The 23,661-nt window shown below is 30.2% G+C and overlaps 3 protein-coding genes across 3 annotated transcripts; 1 reads left to right on the top strand and 2 right to left on the bottom strand.

The window, feature by feature from the left end:
- Positions 1-184: 184 nt before the first annotated feature.
- LOC113519996 (MPN domain-containing protein CG4751) lies at positions 185-7,658 on the bottom strand. Its single transcript, XM_052891670.1, has 7 exons — positions 7,297-7,658; positions 5,263-5,379; positions 4,218-4,452; positions 4,048-4,141; positions 3,273-3,442; positions 2,455-2,703; positions 185-2,058 (listed from the first exon to the last, which is right to left on the bottom strand). The coding sequence occupies exons 1-7, from the start codon at positions 7,483-7,485 to the stop codon at positions 431-433; spliced, it is 2,682 nt and encodes an 893-aa protein (XP_052747630.1). The 5' UTR covers positions 7,486-7,658; the 3' UTR covers positions 185-430.
- Positions 7,659-9,196: 1,538 nt separating this feature from the next.
- On the top strand, positions 9,197-17,106 carry LOC113510460 (ras-related protein Rab-4B). Its single transcript, XM_052903633.1, has 4 exons — positions 9,197-9,249; positions 14,895-15,146; positions 15,221-15,465; positions 15,879-17,106. Exons 2-4 carry the CDS (start codon positions 14,967-14,969, stop codon positions 16,075-16,077), a joined length of 624 nt encoding a protein of 207 aa, XP_052759593.1. The 5' UTR covers positions 9,197-9,249; positions 14,895-14,966; the 3' UTR covers positions 16,078-17,106.
- Positions 17,107-17,256: 150 nt separating this feature from the next.
- On the bottom strand, positions 17,257-23,441 carry LOC113510461 (cysteine desulfurase, mitochondrial-like). The gene is made up of 8 exons (XM_026893917.3): positions 23,236-23,441; positions 21,910-21,986; positions 21,198-21,452; positions 20,430-20,595; positions 19,603-19,887; positions 18,644-18,817; positions 18,050-18,182; positions 17,257-17,863 (listed from the first exon to the last, which is right to left on the bottom strand). Exons 1-8 carry the CDS (start codon positions 23,354-23,356, stop codon positions 17,710-17,712), a joined length of 1,365 nt encoding a protein of 454 aa, XP_026749718.2. The 5' UTR covers positions 23,357-23,441; the 3' UTR covers positions 17,257-17,709.
- Between the last annotated feature and the right edge of the window lie 220 nt (positions 23,442-23,661).

Genomic DNA, 23,661 nt, shown 5'->3' with positions numbered 1-23,661 from the left:
CATTGTTCTTTTACAGCAAAAATTGCCGAAGTCTGTTCTCATCCGTTCTCATCTCACTATGTTACGGAACGCGGAATATTTACAATAATATCACCAACTCTTAGTAAGTAAGTAAGCATTTCTGTAATAATAATTGTCTCAATATTCTATTTTAAAAGGTTAAGGAAAATTAATAAGAGTTAAGACAATTTTATTACCATTTTTATTATTTATTAATATTATAAATTATATTAAGTCTAAAATACTGAGATTTGTTTTTAATATAAAAAAAGTTGTCCACACATACACAAACGCACTTAAAAAAGCATACCTGATAAAAAATCGGCCTTTACCTTATGTATGAGTATACTTGTACACACCATATTACTACAATAAAATAAATGCCAAGCATAATTTACAATCATTCCAATATTATCATGAGATTCCATTTTTAATTATCATTCTCATTCATTGTGGTTTTATTTGTAGTGTAATCTTGTTCTTTGATATAATCCATCGATTCATCGTGTTTGGAAAAATTCCCCATTGCTACTTGTGCTATAGTATCTACGATACTAGATGTATTTAAATATGAATGACTAGACGGTGGCACAGGAGCCGGCAGCTCTTCGGACTTAGCCATTTTTAATGGTGGTTGACCATAATCTGACATGTAGTCCGGCATAGTCGTCTTTTTTGTTAATTCTAGCATTTGATTCAAAAATGAATCACCACCCACGCGTGACGACATACTAAAATCAGTTGCCTGCATATCAACATTTTCAGATTTAGAGGATTCTCCTTTTGAAGAGCCACTTCCTTCAGATAGCTTCACTGCATCTACAGAAGCATTGTCCGTTTTCCCTTTTCCCACACTCCCAAAATCAGGCGGCAAATAGTCTTTATTACCTTTTAACAGATCGTGAGGAGATTTCATCAATACATTTTGATCTAAACCAACTTTTGAAGATATTGAGCTGCTACTAGACAGCGGTTTTAAAAGAGTTTCTTGCATTTTCATTAATGACGGTGATAGAAACATATTATTGGCGGCTAAAGTTGATTTCGACATGGGATCTGGAATGCCTAAAATACCAGCACTTGAATATTTACTAGCAGAAAACAATGCATTAGCTATATCTGCAGAACTCATCATTAGATTAGAAGCTATACTTGCTGGAATAGGAGTGGATGTGGTACTTGTTGCAGTACTAGACGGTGTTTTATCATAGTTTCCAATACTGCTTGTTAAATTTTGAAGAGAAGCCGCATATGAAGGTGGATCAGGTAATTTATTACTAGATAAACTTGCGGCTAAGCTAGACGGTAGATTAGGAGTAAGTCCAGTTAACATACTGTTAGCGGCGGCTAGACTTTCCAAACCTGTAGTACCCAAAGGAAGAGGTAAGTTTGAAGATCCTAATCCTAATGCCATACTCGTCAGCATATCTAAACCCGTAGGATATGTTGATGAGAGAGAGGAACTCGATGACTTTGATGATTTCGTAGAAGTCGACAATACGGGAATATTTAATGGAGGCGTTTCAAATTTATGAGGCGATCCAATGCCTGAAGAAACGTTTATAGGCGGAACGCCAGCCGGTCGACTAACCATTTGTTGCAGTGTACTAACTGACGGAAAGTTGGGAACTGAAGTTGTTTGACTAGGTTTGGATACAGGTATAGGTTGAGGAACTGCTAATAATGCATCTAAGTCCATTTTATCGTCATGTTCAGAAGAGCATCCTAATTCATCTCGTATGAAATGCCAAAGTAAGCCATCGCTTTGTTCACGTGGAAATTTAGCTGTCAATGTACACTTAAGTTTATCCAAAAATGTTATATCTGGTTTGAAATTGTCCTTAAAATTAATAAATGTGTCATCCGTGAAAGTAAAATAATATTTTATGCTTTTCTTTATCTGTTCCATTGCATGTGGTGACAAATGACTATCATGTATCATATTGTACTGCAATAACAAGGGCCTGGGATATTCTGTGGGTCTTTGTTCTGAAGGTGGCATTACCCAAAAAAATGTTAAAGATGATTCCAAGACTGGACTTTCTGGGTTATAAGGTGCTGAAACGAAAAAATACAAGGGTACCCTTTAATTTTATATTCTAAATAAAAATGCTATAACATTAGAAAAAGAGTACACATTGATTAGAAATAAACACGCTAAACATTTATAATGTTAACAAAAAGAGAAATTTATAATACTTTTACAAGGTTCCTTATATTACTTCAGCCGTTAACAGTTTACTTCGGAACATACGCTTTCGCCCATAAGGCGGTTTAAAAAAAGGTTCCTTACATACAATGAATTATTAAAATAACAAAATCATGAGTAAACAGTATATAATATATATGACGAGATAACATCATCAAAAACCAATGTAACAAAGCTAATCTGCTTTAGTATGATAAAAGACACCTATTATAAAAACAATATACTGGCAAGGTTATTGTACTTACAACATATTACACCAATACATGGAATGTAAGAAATTTCAGATGGCCCTCTCATTTTAATTTGATATTCTAATTGATTATCACAATCTCTTAGGCTCGGCATTGCAGGATTCGTTGGGTGAGAATGATACCATCCAAGGAGGGTGAGACCAAGTTTCTCAATTTCCATTTGAATTTCTAGTTCCACTAAAACTCTTGGTCTACTGTCATTTTTGCTCACAAGACAAGGAAATGTGTGAGTTATCATTAAATCTAAAAGATAAAAGTAAATTAATATTAGATATCTTGTAAATAGGTATTAATTACAACCACAATAATGAATTATTCTGTTATTAAAATAATAATCTAAAGAAATTGTTATTAGCACATCACATTAGCATGTCACATATAGCCAAGAATGTTTACCTGGGGAGTGCGGAGAGACTTGATAATAATTTATAAGTGCACTTAACGTTCAACATTGATTGAAGCATTAAAATGCCAAGAGGAAACAAACTTACTTTTTCATTTATATTAATAAGAAATAATACTTTTCTAATCATCCATGATTATTAATGTTTTAATTTAATGAATTGTCATACTTGAATTACTGCATTGGCAGCACCGATGACTTTTAAATTGTTAATAATAACCATTACGCATTTATTAAAAAAATAACGATTGGTTGCAGAAATGGAAGAGCTAGAAGACTTAGACTAACCTATACTTTATTAAACTAACTTATTATACTGATAGAGTCATGTCTGAAGGGTAAATAAACAGTTTCCGAGACCAGTGTGCATGCATTTATGAGATAAATTTTACACAATGAAATAACTAACTGTGAGTATTTAAATCCCAAGTTCCAGCCAAATAACCATACACCTCTTCCTTCTTCAAATGGCAGTGTATGTCAAGCACGAGGCAAGCATTCGAACTTACTGACACAATAAATGGTTGCGCTTTTCCAACTGAAGAAAATGACACTGCTTCTATCAACATATTGGTATCACTAAAAACAATAATAATAGTAAAGTCTGAGTTCATACAAAAATCTACTATCAATGAACAAATTTTATTTGCCCTTTACAAATTCTTGCCTATATATAAAAAACTTTAATCATAAACAAATCTATGTTATATACCTATAACTGTATTAGTTACAAAATTATTTTGTTTATATGCCTTTATTGAAAAATTATTGTACAAATTCAGTTCAGTTTCAGAACAAATTGCTTATTTTTGTGTGTTATACGTATAAGGTATTATATGTCATAACATTATGATTATTTTATGAAATAAAAATAGAATTATAGAATTATCATGATCATTTGTAGGTACAAATGAAGTCAAATCAGACACTCATCGTAACGAATTCAATAAGAATTAATGATAGTTTTCCAGATAAAACCGCATGGAGGACAACCACATAGATTTATTCTTATTACTAACAATCCCGTTCTCCTCAATTGATTTTGTTCTGAAGAATAATACTACCTATATGATACCCAAAGCAAGTTTCTATTATAAAAAAATTATTTATTTAATAATAATGAATTTTGAAATGATGAAATGAACATGAATAATGAAAATGATTTTATTGTTATAATAACTTACTGCTGCATCATCCTATTGGGTACTGTGTTGTGTTTCATTACTACCCTTTGTGGAGGAGGTTCTGGCGGATTTTCAACTTCCATTTCTGTTTCTTCTACAAATGGAAATTTTAATTAGAATAAAAATTAAAAGCACTGCACGAAATTTTAAAATTAAACATGCAAACATACCATCAGTGTGCATATTTTCTCTTTGCAATTGTTTCTTACGAAGATATGTAGCTTTTATTGTATCTAATTTTTTCCCCCTGTATTTGACAGAAGCCCAACCACATCCAGACCTTTTATCTGGATTAATAATACGTTTACAGTGTATTGCCCAAGCAGAAGGAGAACAAAAAATTGTTTCTGTTTCATGTGACTTAATTTTACCATCCGATTGTAAGTCTCCAACAAATTTTTGACCCTGCATGAAATATAAAGAACATTAATGTATTAATATATGTATATTACTTAAATTAACATGCAACACAATTAGTATGTATAACATTCTTCTTAGTAACCGAAAATTGTATTTCTGATTAACTTTTGCTAGTGACTACATACCTGTAGAATTTAGAAGTAGATAAATATATTGATTCTATACATACATACAAAATACTGTGTTATTAACTTCGTAACTAAAACATTTAGATATTTTATATACCTCAATATTATAGTTATATATTAGATAAATATTCAATGGCAACAAAATATAGTCTACGCCATGAAGAGGAGGGAAGGGTGATTTCCTATAAAAGCAAATATTATGGAAACAATTAAGAAATAACTTTCAAACAAATTCCAAACAGACAAAATCTTCATCTACACCTTAAACCTTCATTAAAACACAATTCCGAAAACTGCATTAAATTTCTTGCAATAATTTTTATGTGATACCATAACAAACATACAGACAGAAGACAATACTTTCAAAAAATATTGCATGTACTTATTAATTTAGAATTCAAAAATATTTTGTTGCATTTGATTAAACTTTCTCAATGCAATTACAATAAAACACAAAGTACAAATAATTTTTGGGTTTTATAATAAATAAATAAGTATATTATATAAAAAATGTAATCTGAAAACACAGACACTGGAAGAGAATTCCACTGCTTGGCTGTTTGTATAAGAAATGATGAAGCAAAATGTTTCCAAAATAATTAAAACAATGAACCAAAACAACTTCAAAATGTGTCCATCTTTAAAATAAGACAACATAGCTACAAACCAAGTATTCTATAGTCATTGCAGCAGTTCCAGGCTCAAGCATTTTTTCTTCTAGTAGCATTTGTAAAGTAACACCTCTTCCTGGAATAGACTTATTGCCAGTCTGTGCTTCATTTTCCTGTAATAGCAATAGAAATATTTCTTATCATATAAAATAATATTTACTAATTAATTTATACACCAACTATGCCCATGACTATATTAAAATTATTTAGATAAAAATGTAGCATATATACTTTTCAGTCCCAAATACTATTTATATACCAAACTTATTAATTAGTTATAGCACCAAGAAATAACAAACAAAATAAACATACTTTCATATTTAAAAAATGATGATTGTCTATGCAAAAACTAGTGATTTTATACTGTATAATGGCCTATGGGCCAATACGTACTATCACTACACATAGACCAATAACTGTTACTATCATCAACTAAGTATTTAAAATTGCTAATTTTCAGAGAAGAATTTCAACACTTATAAGCTATCTGATATGATTAACTCACATAATAATAAAGTAAGAAAGTAATAAAGAAATTAAAACATATAATAAAATATATGGTAATTATATTTTAAATTGGATTTGTTTTATGATTTTTATTGTATAAATTTAAATTAATTTAATAATTAAAGGATTATTTAATTTACAGAGGTTCTTTAAATAATATACAATTAAAAGATGCAAATATACTAATATACAATTATTTTGTTATTATAATTTTATTAAAAATTTATTAAATTTATTTTCAACAGTGTGTTGTTTGTGGTTAGTAACTAAACTATTCTTACTATTTTTACCAGTAAGACACTTTGTATGTACAATAGTCGTTTGCTTGGACACCTCTGTTCCATTCGTGTTTCAACTGTGAAGCAGTTGTGTTTGCATGGCTGTGTTTCGGTTTGAAGGGTGGGATATGACAGTGAATTTACAGGGTACAGAGGAATAACACCTGAGTCCTCAGGAATGGCAATGTATAGGGGAGGGGGGTACCATGGGCAAAACTGTTAGACTTTGTAGCATACCGACCTATATAGATGAAACTGCGGTTACCTTTCTCTTACTGGCTAGTTACACTTATAATAGATGTCATTCTGTATCTAAATAAAATACTGCCTATTTTTCCTTTGGACAATTCGTAATCTTATTTTTTCCTAAATATCTTCATAATAAATAACACAGACTAATAGAGTCGAGATTTATCATAAAGAAAACAGTATACTCTGTTATGTCTATGGTACTGCTCATATTGAGAAATTAGGTGATGGTTACCACTTTCTATCAGGTGGGCTGTCAGCTTGTTTGTCATTCTAAGTTGCATAAAAGAAAAAAAACAAAAATAGAGAACAACCAAATCATGTAACAGAATGGACAATTAATTATCTAATTTTTATTTGTTAAAATAGATTAATTTTGATTTAATAAGAATTATTTGAAACTCATTAATAGTAGCACATAAAGGTACCTTAAAAATTTTTTAACCAGTATTCCTATTTATTTATATGTACATCTTTTTTTTTAAAGGGTGATAATGGAATGGTAACCCCGCCCGCACTATCAGTATACACTGGCGGGGCACCAGTGAAGGATGATAGGTGAGGATGAAGCAGGTCAGTTAGCCCATTGTGACAAATTCAACAAGAATTGTTCATGATGGTTTCCAGTGGGAACCACATAGAGGTCGGCCTGATAGTGTATTGCTAGCAATGGGTTCATTAGACCCCATTACTAACAATCCCTTCCCCCCTATATGTACATCTAGCCCTACAATCGAAAAAAGATTTTTTTCTATGAAGTTTAAACCAACAATAGCTGAATTATTTTCTAGTTGGGTCAAAATTTTGAAATTAATATATGTAATAGAGGTAAGAGCAGAGGTGACTAAAGATGAAAAAGAGGTAGTTAACACCAACTAGTAATACATGTTGAAGATAACTAGTCTACTATGAAATATATATACCAAACCCCTTAGTATTGAAATGTTTAAGGTTTAAAAAAAACAATACAGATTCATAATAATAAACAAAAATTACCTCATCCGAAAATCCCTCTTCACTACCCATTTCTTCTTTTTCTTCGTCAGGATGTTCTTTCAAAGTTTCATTGGATTTTTCAGGTTTATTTGCGATATTTTCGATGTTTGGCGTTGTTTCGGCTGGCGTATTATTGTAAATACTGCCAGACATTAAAGCGGCAGCCAAATGCGACGTTTGTAAATCCATGTCACATTCATAAAACTTATAATCAATATTTAATTAATTGATTACAATATCACAACATTTATTGCCACATAAATCACAATACATCCCCAATATTTAGTTCATACTTAAATCCTCAATCAGAGAAAACTAAAATAATAAAAACGATTACAGAATTGACAGTATTTGACAGAAAAGCCGAGTTACACAGAGTACTTTGTATATATCCGAGTTACCACATGCAATTCTTTATTTTTACCCATAAAAACAAATATTTTCTTCGAATTGATTCCTTTATATTATTATTTATATTACACAAACGTGCTGAAGAAGGGCCAAATTAAAAGTACCCGTAACCGGCGAGCGTGTATGAAAAGATTGATGAATGTGGAAAAAGCAAAAGAGGTTTGTTTGAATCGAAGCATTTGACGTTCCATTGTTTCTGCCTACCCTAATGGGAGACAGGCGTGACAGATATGTATGTATGTATATACAAACTTACATCAATTTTCATTACTTTTTACGATGAAAAAAAAACATGATTCCGTATACTTCTACATAGTCGTATCCCACCTTCTGTTTTGTTACCTTCATTTATTTATCATTTATATAAATCATTTTATTAATCAAAAGAAACTATGGCGCAAAAGGTGAACTTAATGCTAATACAGTCTATATCAGTCAACCTGTGTATTTCATTGATAACAATTAATAATAAACATAAATATATATATATATATATATATATATATATATATATTTCGAGAATCTGTGAGTCATTGTACTAATGTAATCTGTTATAATATTCCTTTCATTTTTAAACTATCCTTAATCCATGTGTCAAAGGATTGATTAAAAAAAAACAACTATTAACGCAAGCCTACGTCACATGGAGCAATTTTTTTTTTAAAAAGTGTATGTTACCTTTCATAACCGTAATTAGTTATATGTAAAAATATAAATAAATTTGTGATCATTATGACACAAACAAAAGAACAAATAACGTTTAACATAGCGTTAGCATAATTTTTAATAGATTTGAATTGGTGTGTAACCAATAAAATTAATATAGTTAAGTATAGATAAAATTTACATACAATCTAATTATAATTTATATATACCATAACAGAGCTCATATTTTATGCTATATTACCAATTGCGATAAATTATTAAAATTAACCAATATCCATTAGTGTTCTTTCTATCGTGCCTATGTTATTTGTTGATATAAATATCATATTATGCAACAATATTAGGTATACAAATATATTTGCAAATAGGCTATTCATTTTGCATGTATGATAATACGTATTGTTTTTCAAATACTGTTTATCACTGTATGAAACTTATATCTATTATTTAATGTGGACAAAAGAATTTGCATTACTTAACTATTAACAATACTAGAATTAAAATAGAAATTAAGTAAAGTAAAGTCAAATTATTCTGAACACAAATTATTGTTTATATATTTATATTGTTTATATATGTATATTATTGTATATAATTATTTTAAATATAATTATTTAATTATAATTACTTTCATGAAATTTTATTTCATGAAACATTATGAAAAAGTACCTTATTTTTACGACAACATTCGTTATTAATATTTTGTAAAGAGGCATATATAGGCAGTTACATGACACTATGAATATAGTTTCATTGTGTTGTTGGTTTAAAATGGTAACATGCATATTCTAGGTTTTATTATAAAGCTTCAGCCAACTTTTTAACATGTCCATTACCTGGTTACTCTCTTCTATATTTTATAAATAATTCCCATTTGAAAAAAGGGCGGGAAACATAAAATTTGGCTGTCGAGTTTTTCTGAATTATTTATTTATTTTTATTATAATATCGATCAGATAAGTTACAAATAGCATTGATATTAGTTTAATTTTGTATATATTAGTTTTGTGTAATAGTAGCTGTAAACTAGGTAAGTTTTTGTATATATTTCTTTTTAATATATGGACCCCCGGATGATCCCGGGGGCACGGTCCCCGAGGTCGCTCTTCATGTAATTATTAGTAATAATGAGGACTCTATGGACACAGATTGCTCTGTTAATATTTCTGATAATTCTGGAACAAAACGAAAACGTAAATCAGTAGCCGGCAATGTTTGTAGGCATTGCAATAAAAAACGTAGGAGGAATCGAGGAGGTGAAAACAATAAGAATAAATTTTCATGTGAATGTTCTCAATTCAACGAGGAAAAGCAGCAACAATCTTCTAACAATAATTTAATAAATAATCAGGAGAATGACTCATCTCGTCCACATAACTTTATTAGTAGAGTTTATTATGAACCTCATGATTCTGCTCCATTCACCGTTCACATACAAAAAGTTTTATCATCCCCGGATGATAATTCTTCACTTCACCCAATAGCCTTTGGTCGTTTCCTTCAGAGAAATACTTTCAAAAATGTAATTGATGGTAGTCTGAAAAAGATAGGGCGAAATAGATTATCATTAGCTTTCTCTAATTATACAGATGCTAATTCTTTTATAAATAGTGTGGATTTAAAATCTCATAATTATAAAGCCTTTATACCAGCATTCAATTTAACAAGGATGGGAATAATAAGGGGCATCCCAACTGCCTGGTCTGATGAGGAAATTATAGAAAATGTTTCAGTTCCATTAGGTTGTGGCAAAATTTTGAAAGTTAGGCGTTTAAAGAGAAAATCTCTTGTTAACGGTAAATCTGAATTTGTAATGACTGAATCTGTTGTTATAACTTTTGATGGTCAAGTGTTACCTAAGCGAGTTTTCATTTGTTATAATTCATTGCCTGTTGATTTGTACATATACCCTACCATTCAGTGTTATAATTGCTGTAGGTATGGCCATATTAAAAATCAATGTAGATCTGTTCCACGTTGTTACAAGTGTGGTCAGGGCCACTCTGGAGAATCCTGTTCTGTCCAAGAAGAAGATTTTTACTGTTGTTTATGCCAAGGTGCTCACCAGGCAAACAGCAAAAAATGTCCAGAATTTTCAAGGCAAAAGGCAATTAAAGAAACAATGGCTAAAAGTTGCATCTCCTATGCTGAAGCAAGCAAATTGCATGCTCCTTCTATTAAATCATATGCTGACACTCTAAGATCTAATCCAGTCATTGTAAATAGTACAGTAAACTCAAACCAGGATGGAATTCATAATGTAATTTCTCCTCATTCTAATAAATCTTATAAAAAAACCGTCATAGAAAAAATTCGTCGTCCTCCAAAACCCTCCTATGGGTTTGATCGTAGTGAATATATTACTTTAACAAAAGACTACAATCCTCCTGCTCCTGCAGATGGATGTGGTTATAAACAGCAAGATGAATCTAAACAATCTATTTCTGAAATAGTAATAGCTCTTTTAAATTTATTAACACAATTTAATATCATTCCACCGTCCAACGTTGCTTCTCTTTCAAATGCATTCATTAATATTTTAAATAATAAAAGGAACGGACAACCAAGCCAAAGTTCTGCAGTGGAACTGCCGTAGTGCAGTTAGTAAAAAAACAGATTTAATCTATTTAATAAACATGTACAAACCTCTTATATGTGCTCTTCAGGAGACATGGTTAAAACCCGTATCTTCATTTAGGATACCTGGTTATGCCTGTCTCCGTGAGGACAGATCTGATGGGTATGGTGGTGTGGCCATATTGGTCAGACATCCTTCATCCTTCACCCATATTCCAATTTTAAACCATAGTAATAATTTCTCATTAATTGCTGTTCAAGTTGATAATATTTGTTATGTCTCTGTATACATTCCTCATCCATCCTTATTAATATTTAATGAAATTAACAATATTATTTCTACTCTTCCCAAACCATTTTTAGTTTTAGGTGACTTTAATGCTCAACACCAATCCTGGGGTAGCTCTAATAGTAATTGCTATGGCAATGAAATCTTAGATTTGATAGATTCTCTCAACCTATGCATATTAAATACTGGTTGTCCTACCCGTCGCTCAATGCCTAATGAAGGCAACAGTGCTCCTGATTTATCCATATGTACCCCTAATTTAGCTTCTTCTCTTACTTGGCTCACATTATCTCTATCCTTTGGTAGTGATCACTTCCCTATTTTAATTACTTTTCCTTTCAAATTACAACCAACATCAAATTATACTTCAAGTAAGAAGTATAATTTGAATAATGTGGACTGGGACCTGTATTTAAATTATATCAAAAATAAAATTCCTACTCTTCCTGTAATATCTACAGATAATGAAAATGAGTGCTCTGATGCTTTTATAGCATTACTAACAGAATCTGCAGACCAATTTTTCCCTAAGATAGGTAACTCAAGAAAAGGGATCCCATCTCCACCATGGTGGGATAATGATTGTACAGTGGCAGTTAAAAAAAGAAAAGAGGCTGAGAGAGCATACAATCTGAACTCCACATGGGATAATTTTAACAAATACTCTGAGATTCTTAAAAGTGCTCGTAAACTCTTAAAAGATAAGAAACTTGCAGGATGGCAAAATTTTTGTTCTTCAATTTCTCCTAATGTTAACCCTTCAAAAGTCTGGAGTAATATTAGAAGGTTTAGAAGTGCTTTTAAAGATTCTAGGTCAAATGTTCTTCTGCCCTCACTTATAGAACCATTTTTAGATAGGCTGGCTCCTCCTTATGTGCCAGAAAAAGGTTTGTTAATTAACTCTTTAGATATTTCCCAGTTAGATAACACAACACTTGGTTCTCCTTTCACTCTAGGTGAATTTAAGGCAGTATTATCTAAGGTTAAAGATTCTGCTCCAGGTGAGGATGGAATTCCATACTCTTTCTTTACCCATCTTGACAATCTTTCCCTCAATTATTATTTAGATTTAATTAATTCTATTATGATATCTGGTAATATCCCTAAATCATGGAAGTCACAACAAATAATCGCAATTCTCAAACCAGACAAACCTCCTTCAGATACTGCATCTTATCGCCCTATAGCCCTTTCTTCAGTTTTAATAAAATTGGCAGAACATTTAACAAAAAACCGATTAGAATGGTTCGTTGAGTATAATGAATTACTATCTAATAGTCAGTATGGTTTTAGAAAAGGGAAGAGTACGCTTGATAGTTTAAGTTTGCTGACAACTGATATCCGCTTAGCTTTCACTGAAAATAATTCAATTGTTGCAGCCTTTCTGGATATCAAAGCCGCTTATGACAATGTCTCCATATCTCTACTGAAAAATAAACTTATTGCTCTAAATATTTCACCCATCTTAATTAATTTCATCATTAATATTTTAACAGAACGGTCAATTAGTATTAATAATATTGATGTCAAACACTCAAGAGTTCTTTGGAAGGGGCTTCCTCAAGGATCAGTGTTAAGTCCCATTTTGTACAATATATATACACATGATTTAGAAAATTCAATACTCAATGATTTTAAATTTAAAATTAACATTTTACAATATGCTGATGACCTTCTTTTTTATGCCATTGACAGTTCTGTTCAGAAATGCTGTACAATTCTTACAGCAGCATTAGAGCGTTTAAAAATTTGGTTAGATAAAAATAGTTTAGAGTTGTCCGTAACAAAAAGCTCTATAGTTCATTTTTCCAGAATGCGAATGCCCCCTCCAATTACAATTTACTTTAATAATAAATTAATTCCAGTTAAATCACAAATTATCTTTTTGGGATTAACTCTAGATTCAAAACTTTCGGGACTTCCTCATATTGAAAAAGTTGTTCTAAAGTGTGAAAAATTACTAAATATATTAAGATGTTTATCCGGTGTCTGGTGGGGTGCCCATCCATATTCTTTGAAACTAATCTATAATGCCATTATTAGAAGTATTTTAGATTATGGTACTTTTCTCTTAGAACCGTGTAGTGCGGCTGGGTTAAGAAAATTAGATTTAATTCAATCTAAAGCGCTGAGAATTATTACTGGAGCTATGAAATCGAGCCCAATAAATGCCCTTCAAGCTGAATGCTGTGATCCTCCTTTAAACCTGAGACGTCAATTTATTTCAGATAAATATTTATTCCGTATATCTCAATACTCTGAACATCCACTTTTTTCTAAATTACAAATGTTAACTGAATACTGTGAAAACATGGATTATTGGCGTCATAAATCCACTCCTTGTCTGGTAAAAAGTTTTAAAAAATTTTCTTCTCTTTCTCCTCTTCATAGTTACCGTAAGTTCCCGTTTTTCTGTGCAACCTATGAAGCATTAACTCTCTCTCCAGAAGTTGAATTAAATATTAACATAACTAAAGGTGATCCCAATGCAAGTGTCATTTTTAACTCTTACATGTTTTTCAATAAAAAAGACCACCATCATATTTTTTGTGATGCATCTAAGCATGACTCATCTGGATGTGTTGGTGTTGGAGTTTACCATAATCAATTCAATATAGTTCAAAAAGTTAAACTTCCTCCTGAGACATCTATTTTTACAGGAGAATGTTTTGGTATGTTCAAAGCCATTGATTACGTTCTGACTATGAAACTTAAACAATCGGTAATCATCAGTGATTCCTTAAGTGCTTTACAATCACTATTGCAGTCTCCATTCAAATCAAATAAAATCCATCCGGTAATTATAGAAATTAGAAGGTTATTGCAGATGTGTCTTTGTAGAGGGTATTTGATCTCTTTCGTTTGGATTCCAGGCCATTCTGGTATTCATGGAAATATGACCGCAGATAGACTTGCTAATGAGGCTATTGGGTGCGGTGATATCTTTCCTTATAAAATCTTCAGTCATGACTTGGCGGCTTTGCCTGGCTCCTTTCTCCGAAATACTTGGAATGAGTCTTGGCTTATTAGCTGTCAAGTTAAGGCCCATCATTACTTTAGTATTCAGCCTATTATTCCTTGTAAACCATGGTTTTACCGTATTAATAGTATTAATAAACGTGGTACGTCTTCTCTTATTAGAATGAGACTTGGCCATGTGAGTTCCCCTTCTCATTTGGCTAAGTCAAAAATTGTGAATAATAATATATGCAATTGTGGCACAGATGTGGGTGATTTGAATCACATTCTCTTAAATTGTCCTCTCTATGACCATTCTGTTCTTTTTAATTCCCTCCTTTCCCTCCGTATTCCCTTACCTACATCAGTTCCAGTATTATTGTTTCTTGATAATTTAGAAGTATATAATTTGATTTCATCTTTTATTCTTATCAATAATATTAAGTTGTAAATTATCTTATTTTATGTACTTTTCATATACATATATATTTTTAAGGTTAAATATATTGTAATTTCTATTTAGATATCTGTCCTTTTCATTATATTATCCATCATTCAACTTTTCTGATCCTTATCCTAAATTCCTTCGTTCAAAACTCCTTCCCTAAAATGCTGTTTCCCAAACTTTGTTTTTGGCGGATGCACTTTGTGCCGTGCCATAAGAAAAGAAAAAAAAAAAAAAAAAAAATTCCCATTTTGTATGAAATACTAATTGATTTAATCGTACTAACAATAATATATGCTGTATAATTACAATTTTGTATGAATTATGGCTGTAGTAAAAACCCCAGTACTTAAAGTAATATTGTGTGGCGAATACGGAGTTGGTAAAAGTTCTTTATTCCGTCGCTTTATTAACAACACTTTCCTTCCTAATTCAGATAGAAGGTCGACATTAGGATTAGATCATTTTGAAAAATTATATCAAGTTGGCGATAAGGATGTCAAGGTTGGTAATAATCTGCACTTTAATGTTGCGTATATTTTTAATTATTTTTTTATTAATGAAAAATATTATCTTAGTTACAGCTGTGGGATACAGGCGGTATGGAAAGAATTGCTTCTGTCACTTCAAGTTATTATAAATTTGCCGAAGCAGCTATTTTAGTATTCTCTTTGGATAATGCCTCATCATTTCATGTATTAAGTCAACACTTATTAGATATAGTCACTTATGCAGAGAATGCTAAGATATTTTTATGTGGAAATAAATCTGATTTAGAAGGTTCAGCTCCTCAAGTTACGGATGCAGATATAGAAAATTTTTGGTAATTATATTAAGTAATCAAACCGACTATTATAAGATGTTTTTAATATTTTGAATCAATTTTTCTCTTTAGGCTGCTAAATACAACCAAATAACAAATATATACTATACCATTAACAATCTAGTGCTGGTTGTAGGTCTCTCATAAATGGAGAATATGGGCCTGGTATTATCACACTGGCTAAGAGGCATTATATGCCTAAATATTAAGTTTTTCTCTTGGATTTGTGCATTGTGCTGAGTTCCTTTAGTAGATTCTATATTATCCTAAAGTGACAAGGGAATAGTGTTTCGTATTCTTATAATATTCATATTATAATAACTACATAACATGAAACAACTTATAAACAATTTCTAAGAATTATAATGTGTAACTGGTAGTCACATAATTTTAAACAGTTAATTTTGTTTCAGTGAACAGTGCCATAATTTAATCAGCACTACTTATAAAACATCATGTAAAACAGGCAAAGGAGTGGAAGAAATGTTTTCAGATATTGCATTGCAACTAGTTGAAACAAATAGATCAAGAATAGAACTGCAAACATTAGACCATAACAGTTTCAAGATAACCAATCCAGAACCTCTTGAAGAACCATCATGTAGTTGTTGATTTTCTTTTAATAATATAAATTATTTATTCTCAATAATTATCTGATGATGTAAGATGTAAGAGCTCCAAATATATTTTTAAATTTACTGTAAGTGATGGAACTGATTAATAAATATTGATCTCTGTCTTTAAAATATGCTTAAAATTTCTTATTTTAGAGACAGATTAACATTTATTGTTTAATAAATATCATAATACATAGTACAGTTTGGCTCTAATATCTAAAATTGTGAGTGTTATGGTAGTTTGTGTTAGAATAAGTGTTTTGAATAACTTTTATCATTAAGAACCTAGTTACAAGGACAATGACAATTTGATTTTATTATATTCAATAACATAAACAAAAATTTATTAAATTTATAAACAATATGTTATAGCTTTAATAATCATAGCAAAGCTTTAATTTGGTGGCTGGATAGAGTAAGTTTTTTTGTTATGTTTTTTTTAATTGTACAGATTTTTTCTATACTGGATTTAAACAACCAATAAAAAATATCTAGATTATAAAATGAAAAAATCAACTACTAGCAAAAAGTTTTTAAATGAAAATACTGAAATCTGTAGTTGTGGTTCAGTCTGTGATACTGAATTATAATATCAACATCATACTATTTTTTAAACACATTTTTATAAGGTTGCATAGGTAAATTACAAAAATAGAATCCTTTAAATTATGTTGTCTTATCTTTCCATATGTCTTATATGCCCATCTACTTATTTATCTATTTGCCCAATGGTTGACTAGTAGAGAACACTGTCCATTGTTAAATCTGCCAAATGTATATAGAATTTTACTGTGCATTAGTTTAATAAATATGTCATTGCCTCATAATTTATATGCCTTAAATTCTAAGAAACATAAGGATTTAGAAAAATAATGGCTATCTTCTGAATGCATATGCAATTTATTATTTGTATTTATATTGTTCTTTTTTGCAAATTTTTCTCTACTTTGTAGAAATGATCTATGAAGTCCTATGTTAGTTATAATATATACAAGTCTTTTAAATAATGTTGAGAATATTATATCAACTTATATATTATAATAGATCTGCCAATTAATAATTATCGATTAGAATGAACCTCAATATTTTTCACTACCAAAATTTTTCAAAAGTGTAATGTTATTTGAGTATGTGCTCCCTGTTTGTAATGTAGATGGTATTAATAAATAACAGATTGACATTAAAAAAGCAGTTTAATTAAACAATATATTTAAGCAATAAAAATATACAATATTTAAAGATATTTCGATACTAAATTTTCATGACAATGGTGTGTGCTTCAAATGTACAACAAAGTCTTTATCTATGATTTATATTTTATTAATACTACTTTAATATTTGGTCTTTAGAATATTATCAAAATTATAAATTAGCAATAGTCACAGTTTATAGCAACAAAGTCTTTGATAATATAAAATGTATTTAGGTGTAATTTTTTTTATTTTTATTAATAATTAATGTGAATAGCATTATTAAGTCAAATTAAATTTCATGAAATCCTGTTCATAATAATCATGGTATATAAGAATAATTTATATTATCTATACTTTCCAGATCTTTAACGGACCTAATCTTATAGTATTCCTAAGAGGGAATATTGTGATTATTTTTTTTTTAATAATGTATTTTAATGCTGTGACCATTGTATTGTTTTAATATCGACACCTTCCTGAACCATTTCCCACAATGGGCTCATTTCTCTAAGGCGCTCAACATGTCTGATGGTTTTTTCGGCTGTATAGTCTACTTCTTCAACGGTTGTAAATCTTCCCAAACCAAACCTGAAAAATAAAAATAAGATGTACCTATTTTCTGTTTCAATTTATGCTTCGACTTTTTTGTTCATTAATATAATTGATTGATATAATATATATTATGCACTTAGGAAAGCACCATGGTTGTTAGCTCATCTCATGTATACATATAATCCAGACATTATCTAGACAACAACTAGGTTAAAAATGTACCTGATTGAACTATGTGCTAAGTCCTCATCAGTGCCAATTGCTCTTAACACATATGATGGTTCCAGTGAGGCTGATGTACACGCTGACCCACTTGACAAAGCTACATCTTTTAAAGCCATTAATAAAGATTCACCTAAAATTAACAGACTTTTTTTAAAAGGTAACCTTAAGTATAAGAAAATAGTTTCTACTCATGACTTAAGGTTGCATACACTTTGTAGTTTATATATCTTACAATGTGAAATTTATATGAAAATACTTTGAACACTGTTTTAAAATTTTAAGGTATCCCCATATAATTTTCAATTTATAGACGGTTTAGTAAACTAAGTAATTAATAATTTTATATTCATACCAACTATGGTATAAAAAAGGCAATGTACTCTTTGAACAATAAAATCAATTTGATCAAAACAAAATACAGCCTGTGGCTTTCTTCATGTAAAATTATATGACGATTGGTAGAGTCATAAAAGTCTGAGTGTTGGATTTTGTACAATGGTAATATTTGATTTTTTGATCAGGGATTGTATAAAAATACTTTTGTTATTAAAATGTACCCAACAGAAAAAAAAAAAATTATCAAATGTATACCTTCTACAAAAGCAAATGACAAATTTACACAGCCTGGATAAGATTCCTTTGGATCTCCATTTCTTATAACATGTGATAGTTTGGAATTAATTTTATCCAAAAATCTTTGAGACAATTTCTCCATCCAAGCATGGTCATAGGCCATTTCACGATCCGCTATTTCGCAAGCTGCACCTGGTTTTAGAAACAATTTGAGTAATTGTGATTATACAGTAAATAGAATAATTGTCAATTAATTTATTTATAATAGTTGCGTAGAGGAGTTTTTTCAGCAAACACTCAAGTTGTGAAATGAGCTCCCTGCCATTTCCTTAGAGAAACAGTATGGGGTTCTTCAAAAAGCACGTATTTCTTTAAGGTTGGGTATACAAACCTGAACATTCACCATCAGATGGGTTGTATGCTTGTTTGCCACTTTTTTTATATATCTATTAAACATATAGTATTTAGTTCTACTTATATGGTGAAATAAAACAACCCATGCGACACAAACAATATATAATACTTAAGTATGAGTTAGTAGTTCGGGAATTTAGCAAACAGAATTCACGGATTCAGACTCTACCAACATCCTTGGTGGGGAATTAAATAGACGAGACAATTATGGAACTCTATTTATACCCATGAGCAGCTGCCTAGTAAATTCCCCCCTGTAGATATCTAAGGAATAGCATGCGCTTACTACTATGCTCAACCAACCTAAAACCAATGCTCATACGTTTGTTAATTTTTTTATAGTCAACTATTTTCATAAGAGCCTGAAATTCTTTCACTTAATTTTGTGTTAAAATTAGAAATAAGAGAGTACCAAAATACCGCTAAAATAAACTCGATTAACACTTCATTACTGCAACACTAAAGATATACTTACTGGCAACAACATTATAAGTAGAATAAAAATATTGATTAGTGAAAAATATGAGATAGATGTCTTTCAGATAATATTAATTATGACTCACCTAATCCAACAGCTAGTGGTGTTGGTACTGTACCACTCCTCATTCCTCTTTCTTGTCCACCACCACTTTGTATAGGTTCAATCCTAACTCTCGGTCTACGTCTAATATATAAAGCTCCAATGCCCTTGGGACCATAAACTTTGTGACCAGAAATTGACATTAAATCTATGTTCATTTTATTTACATCTATAGGAATTTTTCCCACTGCTTGTGCAGCATCAGTGTGAAAGAATACTTTTTTACTTTTACATATCGCTCCAATATCGGCAATGGGTTGTTTCACACCTAAAAAGTATTAATTTCCACTAGATTAATAGAACTTGAGTCGAGAAACAAGTAGCATATAAAATAATAAATGTTGCATATAGAATAAATGAACACTCTGTACTTAAGAAAATGTAACATTTTTACTGTCATTATGTATTTTAAAGTATGTACAGATAAGAGAAACAGGAGGTTTTGTCACAGGAAAACAAAATTCTCCATTATTACTTTATTACATTATTACTGCCATAGCCATGGATACATAATATATAATTCTGTGTTGTACTTTGTCCAGAAGAAAACTACTTCTGTCCATGAATTAGATTACAAAGTATCATATGATAATCTCAGAGGTGTTGTAAATGTGCACAATATTACATTCAATTTCATTTCAGCTATTTAAATATGATTGAGTAACAAATAAGTCAACATTTTTACTAATTTTCGCATAATGATAAGTGTAAAATAAAATTATTATTAACAGACAAATATTATACTTTGCAAGGTCAGCTTATGTTTAAGACCATAACAGTATATATTAATTAAAAATAGTTAAAGTATACCTATTTCATTGTTGATGGTCATAATTGATACCAAACTCGTTTCTGGTGTAAGTGCATTTTCTAATTCATTCAGTTTAATAATCCCATTTTGTTCCACAGGTAGATAGGTAACTTTAAACCCTTCTCCTTCTAAGGCACGACATGAATCCAATACACATTTATGTTCCTATAAGATATATAAACAAGATTTTTAATGTAGAATATGTAATTACTATATACCTAATTATAATATTGACTACCTAATTATTATATTTGTCAAACAGATTAGCAAAAAAGTTTAAGCAGGATTGGAGTCCAATGATGATGTTAAGAATTAAAACTATATTAGGTAGCTTACCAGTACTATACTTCCTCATAATTATCAAATAAATATGTTATATTTAGTCATAAATAATTAAAAAAACAATTAAGAAAATATTTATTAATGAGGGCCCAGCAGTTAATAGTATTGGTTTCCAATGTAACTTTTTTTAATGTCTTTTTTAGTTTGTATTATTTTTGATGTGGACAAACTAACAAAACTCTTAGAAATATATTATTATATAGTTCTATTCCTGCCTTGGTATCACTCTTGATTAAATTATAGGTACAATTGCTACCATCATCAGACAGTTTCATATAGGATGTGATATTTAGAAAGAAAAACAGAAATCCAATTTTATTAAAAAAAAATAGCTTGAAGTCTATGGGGACTGGGTACATCATCAAAAATTGTATGCAGATGAAGTTATAGGTATTTCTATATAGTTAGTTTTATATAATTCTTACAATTTGTGTGGTAACAATGTGCTTCTTCCTTGGTGCATAAAACCGCGCAACACCTTTAATAGATATATTATTTGATTCAGTTGCGCCTGAAGTGAAAATAATCTCTTTTGGATCTGCTCCTATTAATTGAGCAACTTGCTCTCTCGCTTTTTCTACAGCACTTTCACTTTCCCAACCATAAGCATGTGTTCGGGAGTGTGGATTGCCATGGTAACTGACAAGATATGGCAGCATAGCATCGAGTACTCTTGGGTCCTGTGAATACAGTAATTTATTATATTTAATTAAATAACATGAGCATCCTAATTATCAAAATTAAACAAATATTATGTTTCCTTAGCTCAGGCTTATTTGAACATTTCAAAATATTTTGACGTGGTGTTGCTGTATGTAGAAAAAGTTATATGTACTATATACATTATATTTTAACATATTAGGTGATGCCTGCAGCTGTACTTGTGTGGGTTACATTTCATTCCCACTATATGAGAATTCTTATTATATCTTTTGTAAAGGATATCAAAACCTCATAATCAGAATTCTTTAGCAAAATGACTGTTGAAGAACTTATTAAAGATAAAATTCAAAAATTATCATCGGCATCACATTGAAAGTAAGTGATAGTAATTTTATTGAAACTATTGACTTTAAAATAAAAAATAAAACAATATTTATATAATAACTCATTATTTACTTCAACAAAATGGCTTACCACAGGTGTTGTAGCCTGAGCGTCAAAATAAAGCGGTCTACCAAAATCTTCATGGTTTAATGCAAATTTTTCATCAACTGAAATAATTTAATTATTTTCTAAATAAATTTTTTATATAAATTTAAGAAGTCATTAGAAGATATAATATATTAAAAAAAATCCACACATCATATCCACATTTTACCAGAGGGAGACTTTATACAAAAGTTGTTTGCTTGGACACCTCTGTCCCATTCATGTTTCTAATGTGAAGCAGTTGTGTTTGCATGGCTGTGTTTCGGTTTGAATGGTTGGTGAAATAGGTGAAAATGGTATGGTAACTCCGCCTGCACTTTCGGAATACACTGGTGGAGCACCAGTGAGGGATAATAGGTGAAGATGAAAAGTCAGGTCAGTAAGCCCATCATGAGGAATTCAAGTCACAATAGTTTCCAGGGGGAATAGCGCAGAGGTCAACCTAATAGGGTATATTGATAGTAATGGGGACTACCCTCCCTATTACTTACAATTCCTTCCCCCCATCGTTTTGAAGGGTGGGATATGGTAGTGAATTTACAGGGTACAGAGGAATAACGTGTGAGTCCTCAGGAATGGCAACACATGGGAGGTATCATGGGCGAAATAGTATACTCTGTTATGTCCATGATACTGCCTACATCTATAGGCAACAGTTACCACTTTCTATCAGATGGACAGTCAGCCTATTTGCTATTCTAAGTAGCATAAAAAAGAAAAAATCTACAATAAATAATAATATTATCAGTTAAATTCAGATTGTAGTTATTTAAAAATGTGATAGTTGAATGTGTATTTTATTTTGTATCTTTTAACAACTGTTGTGAAAACAATTTTTAATTTATGCTGCATATATAAAATATGTGTAAAGTACATTTTAATATTTTGTTACTAATAATGGTAAACACTACCTTATTAATAATATCTTATAATATTGGAAATATGTCTATTAAGTATTAAGAATTTTACAATACAAATAAAGGTCAGGATACCCCTAGAATAAATATAATAGCAAAGTTTATTAGTATGAATAAAGTAACATAATTACTATTTAGAAATAATGATGATAGACTGTTTCTTTAGCCTTAAATTTTAATTTTTAGGTTAATATACATCAGAATTTAGAATTTATACTGGATTTGATCCAGATACTTTGTAAGTAAATATTTTATTTTAAAGAATCATCTTCATTTCAAACAGAATTACCTAGCGGTATTTAGAAATGAAATTAACAAGTTATTAAAGTGTTGGATAGAAGATTGCATTTATTGCATCATAAAATCTATGTACATAAAAACCGGTGCTGTTTACCTTTATTTGAGTACAATTTTTGGCATTCTAACGTTAATACACTAATATAATCTTTTAGAGATACTTTTCTTGGATAATTTTTAAAGAGTATAGGGAACATATTTTTTGATAGAGAAAACATTTTATAATTTTTATAAAATTTCTTTAAACTTGAAATTAGAATTTACTGTTTCTAAAATGCACACAAAGAATTGAATGACGTGAAATGAATGGTAGACTGACACTAGAGATATATTTTTTTTTTTTTTTTTTTTTTTTTTTTCTTTTTTGTGGCGTTCACCCCGATATTAGGGTATTTTGCCAAGAACAAAACGGGGAAACGATAATAGTAATAAAAATATCTAACACAAACGAATTTAGAAAGGATAAGGATTAGGTCTAGGATATTTATAGGATATGAAGGATATACTTGTACATATGAGAATA

Source organism: Galleria mellonella, unplaced genomic scaffold, assembly GCF_026898425.1.
Source record: "Galleria mellonella isolate WM207_F2 unplaced genomic scaffold, CSIRO_AGI_GalMel_v1 utg143, whole genome shotgun sequence".
NCBI lineage: Eukaryota > Metazoa > Arthropoda > Insecta > Lepidoptera > Pyralidae > Galleria > Galleria mellonella.
This window is presented reverse-complemented; position numbering and strand designations above follow the sequence as displayed.